The sequence below is a fragment of the Tachysurus fulvidraco genome, chromosome 20 (assembly GCF_022655615.1).
Source record: "Tachysurus fulvidraco isolate hzauxx_2018 chromosome 20, HZAU_PFXX_2.0, whole genome shotgun sequence".
Taxonomy (NCBI): Eukaryota; Metazoa; Chordata; class Actinopteri; order Siluriformes; family Bagridae; genus Tachysurus; species Tachysurus fulvidraco.
In genome coordinates, this window is record NC_062537.1 from 21,800,936 (window position 1) to 21,818,435 (window position 17,500).

The 17,500-nt window shown below is 43.4% G+C and overlaps 3 protein-coding genes across 5 annotated transcripts in view; 2 read left to right on the top strand and 1 right to left on the bottom strand.

Annotated features, from left to right (window-relative positions):
* The window catches only part of cops4 (COP9 constitutive photomorphogenic homolog subunit 4 (Arabidopsis)), a 7,247-nt gene extending 561 nt beyond the window's left edge, over window positions 1-6,686 (bottom strand). Inside the window, exons 1-8 of the mRNA XM_027162523.2 lie at window positions 6,536-6,686; window positions 5,271-5,350; window positions 4,644-4,795; window positions 4,156-4,259; window positions 3,780-3,933; window positions 2,316-2,466; window positions 2,066-2,236; window positions 900-1,015 (exon numbers count right to left, since the gene is read on the bottom strand). Of these exons, the coding sequence (XP_027018324.1) occupies window positions 900-1,015; window positions 2,066-2,236; window positions 2,316-2,466; window positions 3,780-3,933; window positions 4,156-4,259; window positions 4,644-4,795; window positions 5,271-5,350; window positions 6,536-6,609 (1,002 nt within the window). The 5' untranslated portion in view covers window positions 6,610-6,686. The remainder of the gene's footprint in view (window positions 1-899; window positions 1,016-2,065; window positions 2,237-2,315; window positions 2,467-3,779; window positions 3,934-4,155; window positions 4,260-4,643; window positions 4,796-5,270; window positions 5,351-6,535) is intronic.
* adamts6 (ADAM metallopeptidase with thrombospondin type 1 motif, 6) overlaps window positions 1-17,500 on the top strand; it is a 351,012-nt gene that overhangs the window by 93,312 nt on the left and 240,200 nt on the right. The gene's annotated exons all lie outside the window — the stretch shown is intronic.
* The window catches only part of lin54 (lin-54 DREAM MuvB core complex component), a 19,035-nt gene continuing 10,494 nt past the window's right edge, over window positions 8,960-17,500 (top strand). Inside the window, exon 1 of one of the 2 annotated variants that reach the window (XM_047804492.1) lies at window positions 8,960-9,168. Coding sequence is in view for 1 of the 2 variants with exons in the window: in XM_047804491.1 (XP_047660447.1) it covers window positions 10,195-10,214 (20 nt within the window). In the remaining variant the exon portion in view is untranslated. Of the gene's footprint in view, window positions 9,169-9,970; window positions 10,215-17,500 lie in introns of those variants that run through there. The other variant, XM_047804491.1, reaches the window with a different exon arrangement.

Consider the following 17,500-nt stretch of genomic DNA (forward strand, 5'->3'; position numbering starts at 1 on the left):
AGAGTTTAATTACAGTTTACGTCTTACTACAAAATGAACACGTGAATGTTTTAGGTCCAATACGTTACTTTTAGCCACTGAATATCCACTGAAACAAAACCAGTTTCGACTGAATGACCGTTAAATAACTGCTTTGAGCTAAATGACTCGTTCTGACTAGACCAGGGGTCGGTGACCCGCGGCTCCGGAGCCACAAGGGGCTCCTTCATCCCTCTGCTGCGGCTCCCTGTAGATTTGGAAAATAATTATTTAATTTAAATTTATTTTATTTAGTTTTTTTTTTAAATGTAATTCTAAATCCTAAGATTATGATGCTCTTGTAACATTAAAATAAACCGTCATAACTCATTATAATATAATCCGTCACAGAAGCAGACGCGTGTTTGGTTTGCTGCAGACGACGAGGTCAAATGGTGATGTCATGAATAAGGAGAGAGACACAATTAGTCTCAATGTGACACTGGACATTTTATTTGAAAGTAAACCTTCGACCCAGCGGCTTTTCTCTTAAGGTGACTTCAAACTGTTCAAAATATTTGTGTTTGCTTGCAGAAATAAAATTCCCTTTACTCAGTAGCAGGTCACTGATGTCATAAATACAACACGACAGTTTTTTCTACACTTTCCATAAAGGTAAAACCCCGATATATTCAGCGTTAGCTTCATGTGAAGAGTTCTGTGGCTCCCTGTGGTTTGTTCTGTGGGAGACGGCTCCTAATGGAGTGTTTAAGGTTTCCGACCCCTGAGCTAGACTTTTATTATGACACATACAAGAAAAAAGAATCATGTAATCATGAAAATGATGTGTTTACTAACCCTTATCAGGTTTTTATTTCTCTCTGTATAGAAAGTCAATAAGAGTTGACTGGAGCCCAGATGAGCATTATATTCACACCTACCTTTGCAGGTGGGATCTCCAGAAGTGCACCGAGCTCCTCAAATGTGATGTTGTTGTACAGTTTACTAGCAGAAAGCAGATTGTGTTCAATAACGGCTCGGTCCAGGATACTGGAACCTGAAGTGAAGATAAAGGTCAAAATGTCACACTGAGCACCTGACGTCCCACACTGAGCACCTGACGTCCCACACTGAGCACCTGAACACCTGACGTCCCACACTGAGCACCTGACGTCCCACACTGAGCACCTGACGTCCCACACTGAACACCTGAACACCTGACGTCCCACACTGAGCACCTGACGTCCCACACTGAGCACCTGACGTCCCACACTGAGCACCTGACGTCCCACACTGAGCACCTGACGTCCCACACTGAGCACCTGACGTCCCACACTGAGCACCTGACGTCCCACACTGAACACCTGACGTCCCACACTGAACACCTGACGTCCCACACTGAGCACCTGACGTCCCACACTGAGCACCTGACGTCCCACACTGAACACCTGACGTCCCACACTGAGCACCTGACGTCCCACACTGAACACCTGACGTCCCACACTGAGCACCTGACGTCCCACACTGTTATCCATTAGAGCTCTGAATCATGACCCCTGTGTGGCGACAGGTCTCACACACCCGCTCACAATGAGGCAGCAATAAGATGTTACCCCAGCACATCCGGGAGGCGGAGCTGCGGCAGCGACAACCGACCAATCAGAGCCACCGCTGGCTCCAGAGGAGAGAGCCAAGCGAGACGAGATGATGGCTAACTGGAGCTCTGAGCATTTTTTCTCTTGTTCTCCTTCAGACTTCCTTTCTGCTCTCGTGACCATTAAGGGGTTTATTTCCCAGATCATACAGCAACTTCACAACAATTACAATTTATTCATTCCTTTAAAAACAAAGTACATCAGCTGTAGCTGCTCCTAGTTATATTAATAAAAGACAAATCCGTACAGTATTCATCTTGTTAATACAGGATTATTTTCTGCCTGAGTCACAACATTTTACATGTACATGACTGACCCTCGTGTGCTTACAGGTGATTCTTTACTGGTTCAACACAAGTGTGTGTATCTCAGGGTGCGCGCAGCACTTCACTGCCCACTGCAGGTAGATTTCACATGACTCACTGAATCAGTTCTGATCTCGATTCACTCACCATCTGCTGTGGTGGCTTTCTGATGGGGCATCAGCATGGCAGCAAACTCCTGCAGTTGGTTCCCCCGGATGATCCGATCCAGATACATCTTCTCGAGGATGCCGTACGCCGCCAGCTGCTGACATCGCTCGTCCTTAAACAGCGTCGCCAACATCCGAGATCGCTGCTGCCCTGAGAACCAAACAGAACCTGCGTCAGCCTACAGAGCACCATCAGGTCCCGTACAGCTTCAGGAACATGGTGGACTCACCTGCGGAGGCCAGGATGGTGCAGTGCAGAGCGTGCTTTAGAGCCTCCAAGCGCTCGCTCTCATGCACTATGGACTTGTAAGAAAGCTCGTTATAGCGCTGGGCTGCTTCTATAAACTTCCTCCTGTAGTCCAACACTCGGGCATAACACACCTTCAAAAATAATTAGAAATGTCTAAACCTCAAACATATATATTTATTATTTACTGTATATTTAATGTTTTTGATCAGATCAGCTGCATATAAAAAGGTCCTGATTAAAGAAATAAATATAAAGACCTGCACACATACACAGACATGATGTGTGTAACCTGCACACACACACACACACAGACGTGATGTGTGTATAACCTGCACACACACACACACACACACACAGACGTGATGTGTGTGTAACCTGCACACACACACACACAGACAGACGTGATGTGTGTATAACCTGCACACACACACACACACACACACACACACACACACACACACACACACACACACACACAGACGTGATGTGTGTGTAACCTGCACACACACACACACAGACATGATGTGTGTAACCTGCACACACACACACACAGACATGATATGTGTAACCTGCACACACACACACAGACATGATATGTGTAACCTGCGCACACACACACACAGACAGACGTGATGTGTGTATAACCTGCACACACACACACACACACACACACACACACACACACACACACACACACACAGACGTGATGTGTGTGTAACCTGCACACACACACACACAGACATGATGTGTGTAACCTGCACACACACACACACAGACATGATATGTGTAACCTGCACACACACACACAGACATGATATGTGTAACCTGCGCACACACACACACAGACATGATATGTGTAACCTGCACAAACACACACAGACATGGTGTGTAACCTGCACAAACACACACAGACATGATGTGTGTAACCTGCACACACACACACACACACAGACGTGATGTGTGTATAACCTGCACACACACACACACACACAGACATGATGTGTAACCTGCACAAACACACACAGACATGATATGTGTAACCTGCACACACACACACAGACATGATATGTGTAACCTGCACAAACACACACAGACATGATGTGTGTAACCTGCACACACACACACACACACACAGACATGATATGTGTAACCTGCACAAACACACACAAACATGATGTGTGTAACCTGCACACACACACACACACACAGACATGATGTGTGTAACCTGCACACACACACACACACCAGACAGAACTGCTGTACACCAACACATGAAGCTTAAGGAGATAATATATATATATATAAAGGTTCCTGTGTTTGTAGGTGAACTGACAGGAAGCTTGAGGACAATTTAACTTTAACACACAGCTGAACTCAGATCTGTAGGTCTGGTAGAAGAACACAAACACAACTCAGGGATGGGGTTTAAGCCTGACTTGTTCACCTTATAGTGGATCTGCAGCTGCTCGTTTGTGGACTCGTTCTGCAGTAAAGAGGCTCGGTTGATGTAAGCTTCAGCCTGAACTGGGTCATCGTCCTCCAGGTAGAGACGAGCGATCTTTAGGTAGGTGTCTAACTTATAGTCCACATTGTACTGTCTGGGACATGAGGACAGAGCAGGACAACACACTGGGTCATAGAAACACATCTGGTTTATAGTGAACACACACACACACACACACACACACACACACACACACACACACACACACACACACACACACAAACAAACACTCACACACAGACAGACAAACACACAAACACACACACAGACCCAAACACACACAAAAACACACACACAAGCTTTATATCTGACTTACTTCTGCCCCGTCTCGAGAGGAATACCCACTAAAACCTGCGCCGCGTTCCTCCAGTCCTCTTCCTTCTCGTATATAGTGGCTAAATGCTGTCTGATCGATGCCACCTGCCGTACATCATATATATATAGTGTGGACATTAGTGTTTAATATAACATATATAGTGTGGACATTAGTGTTTAATATAACATATATAGTGTGGACATTAGAGTTTAATATAACATATATAGTGTGGACATTAGTGTTTAATATAATATATATAGTGTGGACATTAGTGTTTAATATATATATAGTGTGGACATTAGTGTTTAATATATATATAGTGTGGACATTAGAGTTTAATATAACATATATAGTGTGGACATTAGTGTTTAATATAACATATATAGTGTGGACATTAGTGTTTAATATAACATATATAGTGTGGACATTAGTGTTTAACTGATGAAAACAGGAAAGGTCTGTAGAAGGAAAGTGCCTCTGAAACTCACCTGCTCTTCAAAGGAGATGACCCGGGGTTGAATCTTCTCCAGGGTAAAGTGGTAGACAGATTTTGCCGTGCCGTCTGGTAAATTTGGGAGGTGTGTGCAGAAGTCAGTCAGGAGCTGCCGAGATATGACCAGACTCACGTTCTCATTGACCACTAAACAGGAAAGAGAGGAAGAAACTCAATAAATTCAATCCTTCCAAAATAAATAACACAGTGTAAAGCACAAAATCGCTTACACCCTCACTTATGAGCAGGGAGACATGAGCGTTGTTTTTACAGCTGTTCCCATACAGCATATAGTGCATGTAAAGATTGTAATAATAAAAATGCTAAATAAAGACCATGTCCCTTATTAAATGCTCATCTTAAACACCCTGAAATCATTTTATCCCCTTGAGAACTGTCTTTATACTGCCTCTAAACTAGAGCATGTCAGGAGGGTATGCAAACTTTTAAGCATGTTAATAAACAGAACTCCGGAGTCAGAGACTCAGTTTGCTGTCATTCTTTGGTTTTGTACCTTATTGAATTAATCGTTTTATTTTCCCCACACACTTAAAGGGGGGTGTAAACTTTTTCACAAAACCATGCTGTTCACACCTTATGTCAGTGGTGTTTGAGAACTTACTGGCTTCCACAAACGCTTTCAGTGCCTCGAGTTGTTCTGTATCTGTTAACTGAAGAGCTTTCTCCAGAATCTGACGATACCTGCAACAAAAAACACGTTTTTCAGTGATGAGCCTCGTGTCGCGGGGTGCGTCTCGTGTCGCGGGGTGCGTCTCGTGTCGCGGGGTGCGTCTCGTGTCGCGGGGTGCGTCTCGTGTCGCGGGGTGCGTCTCGTGTCGCGGGGTGCGTCTCGTGATACGTCTCGTGTCGCGGGGTGCGTCTCGTGTCGCGGGGTGCGTCTCGTGTCGCGGGGTGCGTCTCGTGATACGTCTCGTGTCGGGGGATGCGTCTCGTGTCGGGGGATGCGTCTCGTGTCGGGGGATGCGTCTCGTGTCGGGGGATGCGTCTCGTGTCGGGGGATGCGTCTCGTGTCGGGGGATGCGTCTCGTGTCGGGGGATGCGTCTCGTGTCGGGGGATGCGTCTCGTGTCGGGGGATGCGTCTCGTGTCGGGGGATGCGTCTCTTGTCTCCTGATTGTGTTCTTCATCAATATACAACACATCAGTATAACACATCTCTGCCTGATGGTGCATTTGCTCACATCTGCCCCTGGGGCACGCCCTGGGGCGGGGCGTGCACTTGTACAGAGAGTTTAATTGGACCAACACAAAACTAGTGCAGGATGAGTCATAAAAAAAACTATTGTTATTGTTTAAAATAAGAGATAAATGTATTTATTTTCTGTAGATATCCGGTCATATTGGAGCTCTAACACACCAGACACTGATTTGGACTTCAGGAACATTATAAGAATACGACTGTTAAAATAAACATACTATAATGTATCCCTATGTAGCATTATACAACTCTTATAACATGAACCATAATATTATTAGCCTGCTAATTAGCACATTTAGCATAAGTGTATTATATTAGCTGTAAAAGACCTACAGAGTCATCCTGCTAAATGCAGGCATCATTGTCAAAAAACTTACTAACTTACAAACCTGAAATTATTTTAAATACATCTATTTAATCCCTAAACGTGTCTCCGTGTTTGGTTGTCATCTTGTTTGTAACAGAGAGCTAACACTTAAGCTAAGCTAAGCTAAGCTAAGCTAACCGGTAAACTCAGCTACAGCAGCTTAGCCTCTAGCATTTTCTAGTTAGCGTAGAGCTTCATTCTTTTGCATCACATATAATAATCACAACCGAATATTGACAGAATTACTCAAAAATCTGACAGATTAATTAGTAAATAAATATTCTAATAAACACAACACATACTTTCCAACGAGATCTTTGTGAGAACCGGTAGAGTTCATGAGCTGCGCGAGCTCCTGCCTCACACCAGACGCCATTTTCCTTCCAAAACACGATCAACATTAAGGGCCGCGTCCCAAATGCACCTCACTTTATTTCGCCATGAACTACATAGTGTGCAGAAGTCACTAAATTAACACGCAATGTAGTCAACTAAGTAGTTATCATGGAGCCGTTTGAAACTCGACCTTTAATAGTGCCAATGGAGAGAAAAAAATTTATGTGCTTCTATCAATCATTTAATCAATAAGACAAAGTGATTATTAAAAAATATATTTAAACATTATTTTAATTATTATTTCATAGATTTGTGATATTGATTGACTTAATCATTTAATGATGAAATAAACACGTATCAAACGTGTCTAATAAATAACTTTCACAATCCATTTAAAATCCTCTCATGGTTTCCATCACACAAGGAATCATCTTAATGGTTTCCATCACCTAATGAATCATCTTAATGGTTTCCATCACCTAATGAATCATCTTAATGGTTTCCATCACCTAATGAATCATCTTAATGGTTTCCATCACCTAATGAATCATCTTAATGGTTTCCATCACACAAGGAATCATCTTAATGGTTTCCATCACACAAGGAATCATCTTAATGGTTTCCATCACCTAATGAATCATCTTAATGGTTTCCATCACACAAGGAATCATCTTAATGGTTTCCATCAGGCTCATTTACAAATTTGTTAAGGATTATTCTGGTTACCATTACATGCCACCAGAGTTCAACATGGTTTTCTGGCATTAAAACATAACAGTAATGTTAAATAATTATCCACAACCAAGTTTTTTTTTTAACCATTAGCCATTAGTGAAATTTCTGTATAACCTTGTCATGTTAGAAGAGTTAACGGTTTTACAATCTGTTAACAGTTTGTATATCAAACACAGTTGTAAAAGTCAGTTAATCACATTAAACTTTTATTTATATGTGGATTAAATTACAGTATTTAAGAAAACACATTTAGATTATTTATGAGATTTTTTATAGCCTTTGTGTTTTGACATTCATATATTTAAATGAACAAACAATAAAAACATTAAAAAGTTTAAATAAATCTATGATTGTGTTTTTGTAAATAAAAGAGTTGTGTGTGTGTATATATATATATATATATATATATATATATATATATATATATATATATATATTCAGGTATTTTTTTAATTGCATTTTTATTTGTCCTATTAATGTTATTTTTTTTATTTTTTTTATTTTTTTTATGTTTATATGTTTATTCAGGCACGCAAACCCCTCCACCACAATTTTTTTTATGTATCCTGTTTAAATAATGTTTCAATATTTATATTTTCTGTAAAAACAAAACATTTAAACTTCAACTCTTTTTACATATTTTTCTATAGTTTCCTTAAAATCAGAAAAGTCTTTATTGCCAAGTATGTTTTCATTCATTTTCTACCACTTATCCGTACTTCTCGGGTCACGGGGAGCCTGTGCCTATCTCAGGCGTCATCGGGCATCGAGGCAGGATACACCCTGGACGGAGTGCCAACCCATTCTAGTACAGAAGCTCCACAGTGTAAACAGAATGACAATGATAAGACATGAACACATATACAATAGACAGTTGTATGTACAGTGGAACAAAATGTGCAAATTTTAATATAAATGAGTACGTGTAAACAATGTAAGAATAGGGTTTGTTCTGTGTATGTTAGGTGTTCATCAGATGTATGTTAGGTGTTTATTAGACGGATTGCCTGAGGGAAGAAACTGTTCCTGTATCTGTATGTATGTAAAATGTATGACTATTATTTATCTTAACATTTATTAGACATAAAAACCCACATGTTTTCTCTTCTATCTGGATAAATATGTTAACAAATTGAACTCATTCTCTCATATTTTGTGACCTGCATAAAAGCATGTTTTAATATCATCTACTTTGGTTTATATTTTATAGCTTATAAATGGACAAACAGACAAACAGATAGATAGATAGATAGATAGATAGATAGATAGATAGATAGATAGATAGATAGACAACAAATGTTCTTCATATTTTATTAGTATTTTTCCTGTATTTAATAAATTGTTTTATAAATGTATGTATAACATATTAAAAACTAAATTATTGTCGATTTATTAAACAAAAAATCATCTTTTCACCCAAACCCAAACCCAAGTCCTATTTTTAGTACATTTATTATTTTTATGTTTTTTTTTTTGGCTACAGCTAGAAGGCGTCACCGGAAGCAGCGCGGAAAACAAGTTGTCTTTCAAATTGAGCTAATTTTATAATCTAGTGCCCTTTAAACGCTGCGATCGGCCGCAGACATCTGTAGCTTCATTACACTACAATAGGTCGCCTATATATTCAGTACTGTGTGGATTAGGATACAGCCATCGCTTGTCGTGTCCTGTGAAGGCGGGGCCATATTATGGGCTGTTAGAGGTGAAATGGCGCTCGGCGCGGTATTTTAAACAATCCGATTCGTTTCCGAAGCAAAACTGAGCAAAATGTCGCCACACCAAGTCGCGCTGCTCCGTGTGTGAATGCAGCACAAACAGCGCCCATATTTACGGAAGTCGACTGTGACAGAGATTTCGGCAAAGTGTAAGGATTGCTGTGTTCTCCTGTGTGTGTTGTTCAGTGTAAGGCAATAGGATATTAGCATGCTAATGCTAAAGCGGCTAGCGGCTCGAGCTAACAGCTGATGGCTAGTCTGAGGCACCAGCTAAAGTGGCGCTTATTTATTTTCTGTAAAACTTCTTGACAGACAACAAAACGTCTGAATACCAAGTTTAAGTTGGCGCTTTATCTCGTCGGATCAGCTTTATATTGTTTTCTTACTGTATTGATGGTTTATACGTAGCGCAGTTCGCTAGCTAGCGATTTGTGATTAGCCGCTGATGCTAACTTGGGGGAACTTTGACAGTCTGGCTAATGACAGCGGTGATGTTTACAAGTTTTGTGTTTATTCGGGAATCTTCCCAAGTGTGTGTGTTTTTAATAAAAAAAATAATCAGTATGTTGTTGTCTTTTTAAGGCAAATATTATTAGTTTTGTATTTTTGCTCACTGTTTACATTAAAGATGATTAACGGGAATAAAGTGCAAATATTGTGCTGATATTGTGCTGAGTTTTTAATAGAGATCAATGTTGAGCAGTTATAGAGATCTCATGTATTATCAGTTATTTTAAAGGTTAATGATTATAACACGTTTCTCGTATGAAGCTGTAAAGAATAGCAATGTATTAATAATCTAAACCTCCACTTTAAACCCATCCCAGTTTATTTCTCACACCTAAGATGATCAGTGTGTAAAGGTCAGAATAAAAAGTGTTTAGACTGAAATGCAGCAGTTCACAAGGTCCTGTTTTATGACTCGAATCTTCTGCATAAGTGACTTTTCCCGATCAGACTCCCGATATTGGGGTATTTATTGCTTTGAGTTCATATGTGTGGTGTTTTGGGCTGGAAGCCTCCCAGTGCTGCTGTTTCTGTGCTTTATGCCTGCACATGACGTGATGACGAGGTGAAAATGGCGGATCTTTCGAAATCCAACCCCGGGCCTGAAATAGAAAAAAGAAGCCGAGCGCCCGACTCACTTTTCGGGACTGTTTACTGCGGTCCTGTTAATGCAGCACCTTTTTAATGGGTATTTATTACACTGGAACACTGGAAGTCATCAGAATGACGGTGTTTTGTGTGTAAACTGTGCACTATTGTGTGGATAAAGGCGTGAAGTTTGAGTCGCTCAGAGGCCTGAAAGTGCGACGCTGAGTTTTCGCTTTATTTACACTTTTGTGTTCGGAGTTAAAAACTCGTTTTAATACGAGAACAAACACAAAACACCAGCACATGCTTTTGTCTGTGTGTTTAGTCCTTATATTTGTCATGCAGTTCGTCTCATTTGAGCTATTTTTATCTGTATGTCTGTGTTATAACAGTATAATTATAACGATAATGACGTATGATCAGCATAAGCACTAATCTATATATTTATACTTATGTGAACATTTTTAACATGAAAGCTGTAATGTGTGATTTGACTATATGCTTTGTTTATATACAAACACACACATTGAGCTGTGAGTAATATTTAACTGTGAGAGTATTCAAATCCAAACCCCAACATTCCATCCTGTAACCAGACGATGACTAAAATGACACGTTTATGCTCAAGTAAAGTGCAGGGGTCAGTAAATATATATCAGCTTTACTCCTAATGTCATCTCACGTTATGTGCAGGATTTGTTCATGTGACTGTGTGTGTGTGATTGTGACTGTGTGTGTGTGTGTGATTGTGACTGTGTGTGTGTGTGTGATTGTGACTGTGTGTGTGTGTGTGTGATTGTGACTGTGTGTGTGTGTGTGTGATTGTGACTGTGTGTGTGTGTGTGTGATTGTGACTGTGTGTGTGTGTGTGTGATTGTGACTGTGTGTGTGTGTGTGATTGTGACTGTGTGTGTGTGTGTGATTGTGACTGTGTGTGTGTGTGTGATTGTGACTGTGTGTGTGTGTGTGATTGTGACTGTGTGTGTGTGTGTGTGATTGTGACTGTGTGTGTGTGTGTGTGATTGTGACTGTGTGTGTGTGTGTGTGATTGTGACTGTGTGTGTGTGTGTGATTGTGACTGTGTGTGTGTGTGTGATTGTGACTGTGTGTGTGTGTGTGATTGTGACTGTGTGTGTGTGTGTGATTGTGACTGTGTGTGTGTGTGTGATTGTGACTGTGTGTGTGTGTGATTGTGACTGTGTGTGTGTGTGATTGTGACTGTGTGTGTGTGTGTGAGTGTGTGTGTGTGTGTGACTGTGTGTGTGTGTGACTGTGTGTGTGTGTGACTGTGTGTGTGTGTGACTGTGTGTGTGTGTGACTGTGTGTGTGTGTGACTGTGTGTGTGTGTGACTGTGTGTGTGTGTGTGATTGTGACTGTGTGTGTGTGTGTGATTGTGACTGTGTGTGTGTGTGTGATTGTGACTGTGTGTGTGTGTGTGATTGTGACTGTGTGATTGTGACTGTGTGTGTGTGTGTGATTGTGACTGTGTGTGTGTGTGTGTGATTGTGACTGTGTGATTGTGACTGTGTGTGTGTGTGTGTGATTGTCACTGTGTGTGTGTGTGTGTGTGTGTGTGTGTGTGATTGTGACTGTGTGTGTGTGTGTGTGACTGTGTGTGTGTGTGTGTGACTGTGTGTGTGTGTGTGTGATTGTGACTGTGTGTGTGTGTGTGTGATTGTGACTGTGTGTGTGTGTGTGATTGTGACTGTGTGTGTGTGTGTGATTGTGACTGTGTGTGTGTGTGTGATTGTGACTGTGACTGTGTGTGTGATTGTGACTGTGTGTGTGATTGTGACTGTGTGTGTGATTGTGACTGTGTGTGTGATTGTGACTGTGTGTGTGATTGTGACTGTGTGTGTGATTGTGACTGTGTGTGTGATTGTGACTGTGTGTGTGATTGTGACTGTGTGTGTGATTGTGACTGTGTGTGTGATTGTGACTGTGTGTGTGATTGTGACTGTGTGTGTGATTGTGACTGTGACTGTGTGTGTGTGATTGTGACTGTGTGTGTGTGATTGTGTGATTGTGACTGTGTGATTGTGACTGTGTGTGTGATTGTGACTGTGTGTGTGATTGTGACTGTGTGTGTGATTGTGACTGTGTGTGTGTGTGTGATTGTGACTGTGTGTGTGTGTGATTGTGATTGTGACTGTGTGTGTGTGTGTGTGTGTGATTGTGACTGTGTGTGTGTGTGTGTGTGTGATTGTGACTGTGTGTGTGTGATTGTGACTGTGTGTGTGTGATTGTGACTGTGTGTGTGTGACTGTGTGTGTGTGTGTGACTGTGTGTGTGTGATTGTGACTGTGTGTGTGTGACTGTGTGTGTGTGATTGTGACTGTGTGTGTGTGATTGTGACTGTGTGTGTGTGATTGTGTGATTGTGTGTGACTGTGTGTGTGTGTGTGTGACTGTGTGTGTGTGTGTGTGACTGTGTGTGTGTGTGTGACTGTGTGTGTGTGTGTGACTGTGTGTGTGTGTGTGACTGTGTGTGTGTGTGTGACTGTGTGTGTGTGTGTGACTGTGTGTGTGTGTGTCTGTGTGTGTGTGTGACTGTGACTGTGACTGTGTGTGTGTGTGACTGTGACTGTGTGTGTGTGTGACTGTGACTGTGTGTGTGTGTGACTGTGACTGTGTGTGTGTGTGACTGTGACTGTGTGTGTGTGTGTGTGTGATAGTGTGTGTGTGTGATTGACAGTGTGTGTGTGTGTGTGTGTGATTGACAGTGTGTGTGTGTGTGAGATTGACACTGTGTGTGTGTGTGAGATTGACACTGTGTGTGTGTGTGAGATTGACACTGTGTGTGTGTGTGAGATTGACACTGTGTGTGTGTGTGTGAGATTGAGACTGTGTGTGTGTGTGTGAGATTGACACTGTGTGTGTGTGTGAGATTGACACTGTGTGTGTGTGTGTGAGATTGTCACTGTGTGTGTGTGTGTGTGATTGACACTGTGTGTGTGTGATTGACACTGTGTGTGTGATTGACACTGTGTGTGTGATTGACACTGTGTGTGTGATTGACACTGTGTGTGTGATTGACACTGTGTGTGTGATTGACACTGTGTGTGTGATTGACACTGTGTGTGTGATTGACACTGTGTGTGTGTGTGTGTGATTGACACTGTGTGTGTGTGTGTGATTGACACTGTGTGTGTGTGTGTGATTGACACTGTGTGTGTGTGTGTGATTGACACTGTGTGTGTGTGTGTGTGATTGACACTGTGTGTGTGTGTGTGTGATTGACACTGTGTGTGTGTGTGTGTGATTGACACTGTGTGTGTGTGTGTGTGTGATTGTGACTGTGTGTGTGTGTTTGTGATATGACACTGTGTGGTGTGTGTGTGTGGATTGACACTGTGTGTGTGTGTGTGGTGTGATTGACACGGTTGTGGTGTGTGATGTGGATTGACACGTGTGGTGTGATTGTGACTGTGGTGTGAATTGTGACTGTGTGTGTGTGTGATTGTGACTTGTGACTGGTGTTGGGATTGTGATTGTGACTGTGTGTTGTGATTGTGTACTGTAGTGTGTGATTGTGGACTGTGGTGTGTGTGTGTATTGTGACCTTGTGACTGTGTGTGGGTGATGAATTGTGACTGTGTGTGTGGTGTGTTGGTGATTGGTGACTTGTGTGTGTGTGTGTGGGTGTGATTGTGACTGTTGTGGTGTGTTGTGGTGAATTGTGACTGTTGTGATGGTTGTGTTATTGTGACTGTGTTGATGTGTTGTGAATTGTGACTGGTGCTGTGGTGTGGGGTGTGTGATGTGTGTGTGTGTGTGTGATTGTGACTGTGTGTGTGTGATTGTGACTGTGTGTGTGATTGTGACTGTGTGTGTGTGTGATTGTGATTGTGTGTGTGTGTGTGTGTGTGATTGTGACTGTGTGTGTGTGTGTGTGATTGTGACTGTGTGTGTGTGTGTGTGATTGTGACTGTGTGTGTGTGTGTGTGATTGTGACTGTGTGTGTGTGTGTGTGATTGTGACTGTGTGTGTGTGTGATTGTGACTGTGTGTGTGTGTGATTGTGACTGTGTGTGTGTGTGATTGTGACTGTGTGTGTGTGTGATTGTGACTGTGTGTGTGTGTGATTGTGACTGTGTGTGTGATTGTGTGTGTGTGATTGTGACTGTGTGTGTCTGTGTGACTGTGTGTGTCTGTGTGACTGTGTGTGTCTGTGTGACTGTGTGTGTCTGTGTGACTGTGTGTGACTGTGTGTGTCTGTGTGACTGTGTGTGTCTGTGTGACTGTGTGTGTCTGTGTGACTGTGTGTGTCTGTGTGACTGTGTGTGTCTGTGTGACTGTGTGTGACTGTGTGTGTGTGTGACTGTGTGTGTGTGTGACTGTGTGTGTGTGTGTGACTGTGTGTGTGTGTGACTGTGTGTGTGTGTGACTGTGTGTGTGTGTGACTGTGTGTGTGTGTGACTGTGTGTGTGTGTGACTGTGTGTGTGTGTGACTGTGTGTGTGATTGACTGTGTGTGTGATTGACTGTGTGTGTGATTGACTGTGTGTGTGATTGACTGTGTGTGTGATTGACTGTGTGTGTGATTGACTGTGTGTGTGATTGACTGTGTGTGATTGACTGTGTGTGTGATTGACTGTGTGTGTGATTGACTGTGTGTATGTGTGATTGACTGTGTGTATGTGTGATTGACACTGTGTGTGTGTGTGTGTGTGATTGACACTGTGTGTGTGTGTGAGATTGACACTGTGTGTGTGTGTGAGATTGACACTGTGTGTGTGTGTGAGATTGACACTGTGTGTGTGTGTGAGATTGACACTGTGTGTGTGTGTGAGATTGACACTGTGTGTGTGTGTGTGAGATTGACACTGTGTGTGTGTGTGTGAGATTGACACTGTGTGTGTGTGTGTGAGATTGACACTGTGTGTGTGTGTGTGAGATTGACACTGTGTGTGTGTGTGTGTGATTGACACTGTGTGTGTGATTGACACTGTGTGTGTGATTGACACTGTGTGTGTGATTGACACTGTGTGTGTGATTGACACTGTGTGTGTGATTGACACTGTGTGTGTGATTGACACTGTGTGTGTGATTGACACTGTGTGTGTGATTGACACTGTGTGTGTGATTGACACTGTGTGTGTGTGTGTGATTGACACTGTGTGTGTGTGTGTGATTGACACTGTGTGTGTGTGATTGACACTGTGTGTGTGTGTGTGTGATTGACACTGTGTGTGTGTGTGTGTGATTGACACTGTGTGTGTGTGTGTGTGATTGACACTGTGTGTGTGTGTGTGTGATTGACACTGTGTGTGTGTGTGTGTGATTGACACTGTGTGTGTGTGTGTGATTGACACTGTGTGTGTGTGTGATTGACACTGTGTGTGTGTGTGTGTGTGATTGACACTGTGTGTGTGTGTGTGTGTGATTGACACTGTGTGTGTGTGTGTGTGTGTGATTGACACTGTGTGTGTGTGTGTGTGTGATTGACACTGTGTGTGTGTGTGATTGACACTGTGTGTGTGTGTGATTGACACTGTGTGTGTGTGTGATTGACACTGTGTGTGTGTGTGTGTGTGTGATTGACACTGTGTGTGTGTGTGTGTGTGATTGACACTGTGTGTGTGTGTGTGTGTGTGTGTGTGTGTGTGTGTGTGTGTGTGATTGACACTGTGTGTGTGTGTGTGTGTGATTGACACTGTGTGTGTGTGTGTGTGTGATTGACACTGTGTGTGTACGCGAGTGAGTGTGTGAGTGTGTGTACGCGTGAGTGTGTGTGAGTGAGTGTGTGTGTGTACATGTGTGTGTGTACGCGAGTGAGTGAGTGAGTGTGTGTACGCGAGAGTGTGTGTGTGTGTGTGTACGCGAGTGAGTGTGTGTGTGTGTGTACGCGAGTGAGTGTGTGTGTGTGTGTGTGTACGAGAGTGAGTGTGTGTGTGTGTGTGTGTGTGTGTGTGTGTGTGCGCGTGTGTGTGTGTGTGTGTCCGCGTGTGAGTGTGTGTGTGTGTGTACGCGAGTGAGTGTGTGTGTGTGTACGCGAGTGAGTGTGTGTGTGTTTGTCAGCGAGTGAGTGTGTGTGTGTGTGTACGCGAGTGAGTGTGTGTGTGTGTACGCGAGTGAGTGAGTGTGTGTGTACGAGAGTGAGTGAGTGTGTGTGTAAGAGAGTGAGTGAGTGTGTGTGTACGCGAGTGAGTGTGTGTGTACGCGAGTGAGTGAGTGTGTGTGTACGCGAGTGAGTGAGTGTGTGTGTACGCGAGTGAGTGAGTGTGTGTGTGTGTACGCGAGTGAGTGAGTGTGTGTGTGTGTACGCGAGTGAGTGAGTGTGTGTGTGTGTACGCGAGTGAGTGAGTGTGTGTGTGTGTACGCGAGTGAGTGAGTGTGTGTGTGTGTACGCGAGTGAGTGAGTGTGTGTGTGTGTACGCGAGTGAGTGAGTGTGTGTGTGTGTACGCGAGTGAGTGAGTGTGTGTGTGTGTACGCGAGTGAGTGAGTGTGTGTGTGTGTACGCGAGTGAGTGAGTGTGTGTGTGTGTACGCGAGTGAGTGAGTGTGTGTGTGTGTACGCGAGTGAGTGAGTGAGTGTGTGTGTTCGCGAGTGAGTGAGTGAGTGTGTGTGTTCGCGAGTGAGTGAGTGAGTGTGTGTGTTCGCGAGTGAGTGAGTGAGTGTGTGTGTTCGCGAGTGTGTGTGTTCGCGTGTGTGTGTGTACGCGAGTGTGTGTGTACGCGAGTGTGTGTGTACGCGAGTGAGTGTGTGTGTGTGTACGCGAGTGAGTGTGTGTGTGTGTGTACGCGAGTGAGTGTGTGTGTGTGTACGCGAGTGAGTGTGTGTGTGTGTACGCGAGTGAGTGTGTGTGTGTGTACGCGAGTGAGTGAGTGAGTTTGTGTGTTCGCGAGTGAGTGAGTGTGTGTGTTCGCGAGTGAGTGAGTGAGTGTGTGTGTTCGCGAGTGTGTGTGTTCGCGTGTGTGTGTGTACGCGAGTGTGTGTGTGTGTGTGTGTGTGTACGCGAGTGAGTGTGTGTGTGTGTACGCGAGTGAGTGTGTGTGTGTACGCGAGTGAGTGTGTGTGTGTGTACGCGAGTGAGTGTGTGTGTGTGTACGCGAGTGAGTGTGTGTGTGTGTACGCGAGTGAGTGTGTGTGTGTGTACGCGAGTGAGTGTGTGTGTGTGTACGCGAGTGAGTGTGTGTGTGTGTACGCGAGTGAGTGTGTGTGTGTGTACGCGAGTGAGTGTGTGTGTGTGTTCGCGAGTGAGTGTGTGTGTGTGTACGCGAGTGAGTGTGTGTGTACGCGAGTGAGTGTGTGTGTACGCGAGTGAGTGTGTGTGTACGCGAGTGAGTGTGTGTGTACGCGAGTGAGTGTGTGTGTACGCGAGTGAGTGTGTGTGTACGCGAGTGAGTGAGTGAGTGTGTGTGTTCGCGAGTGAGTGTGTGTGTTC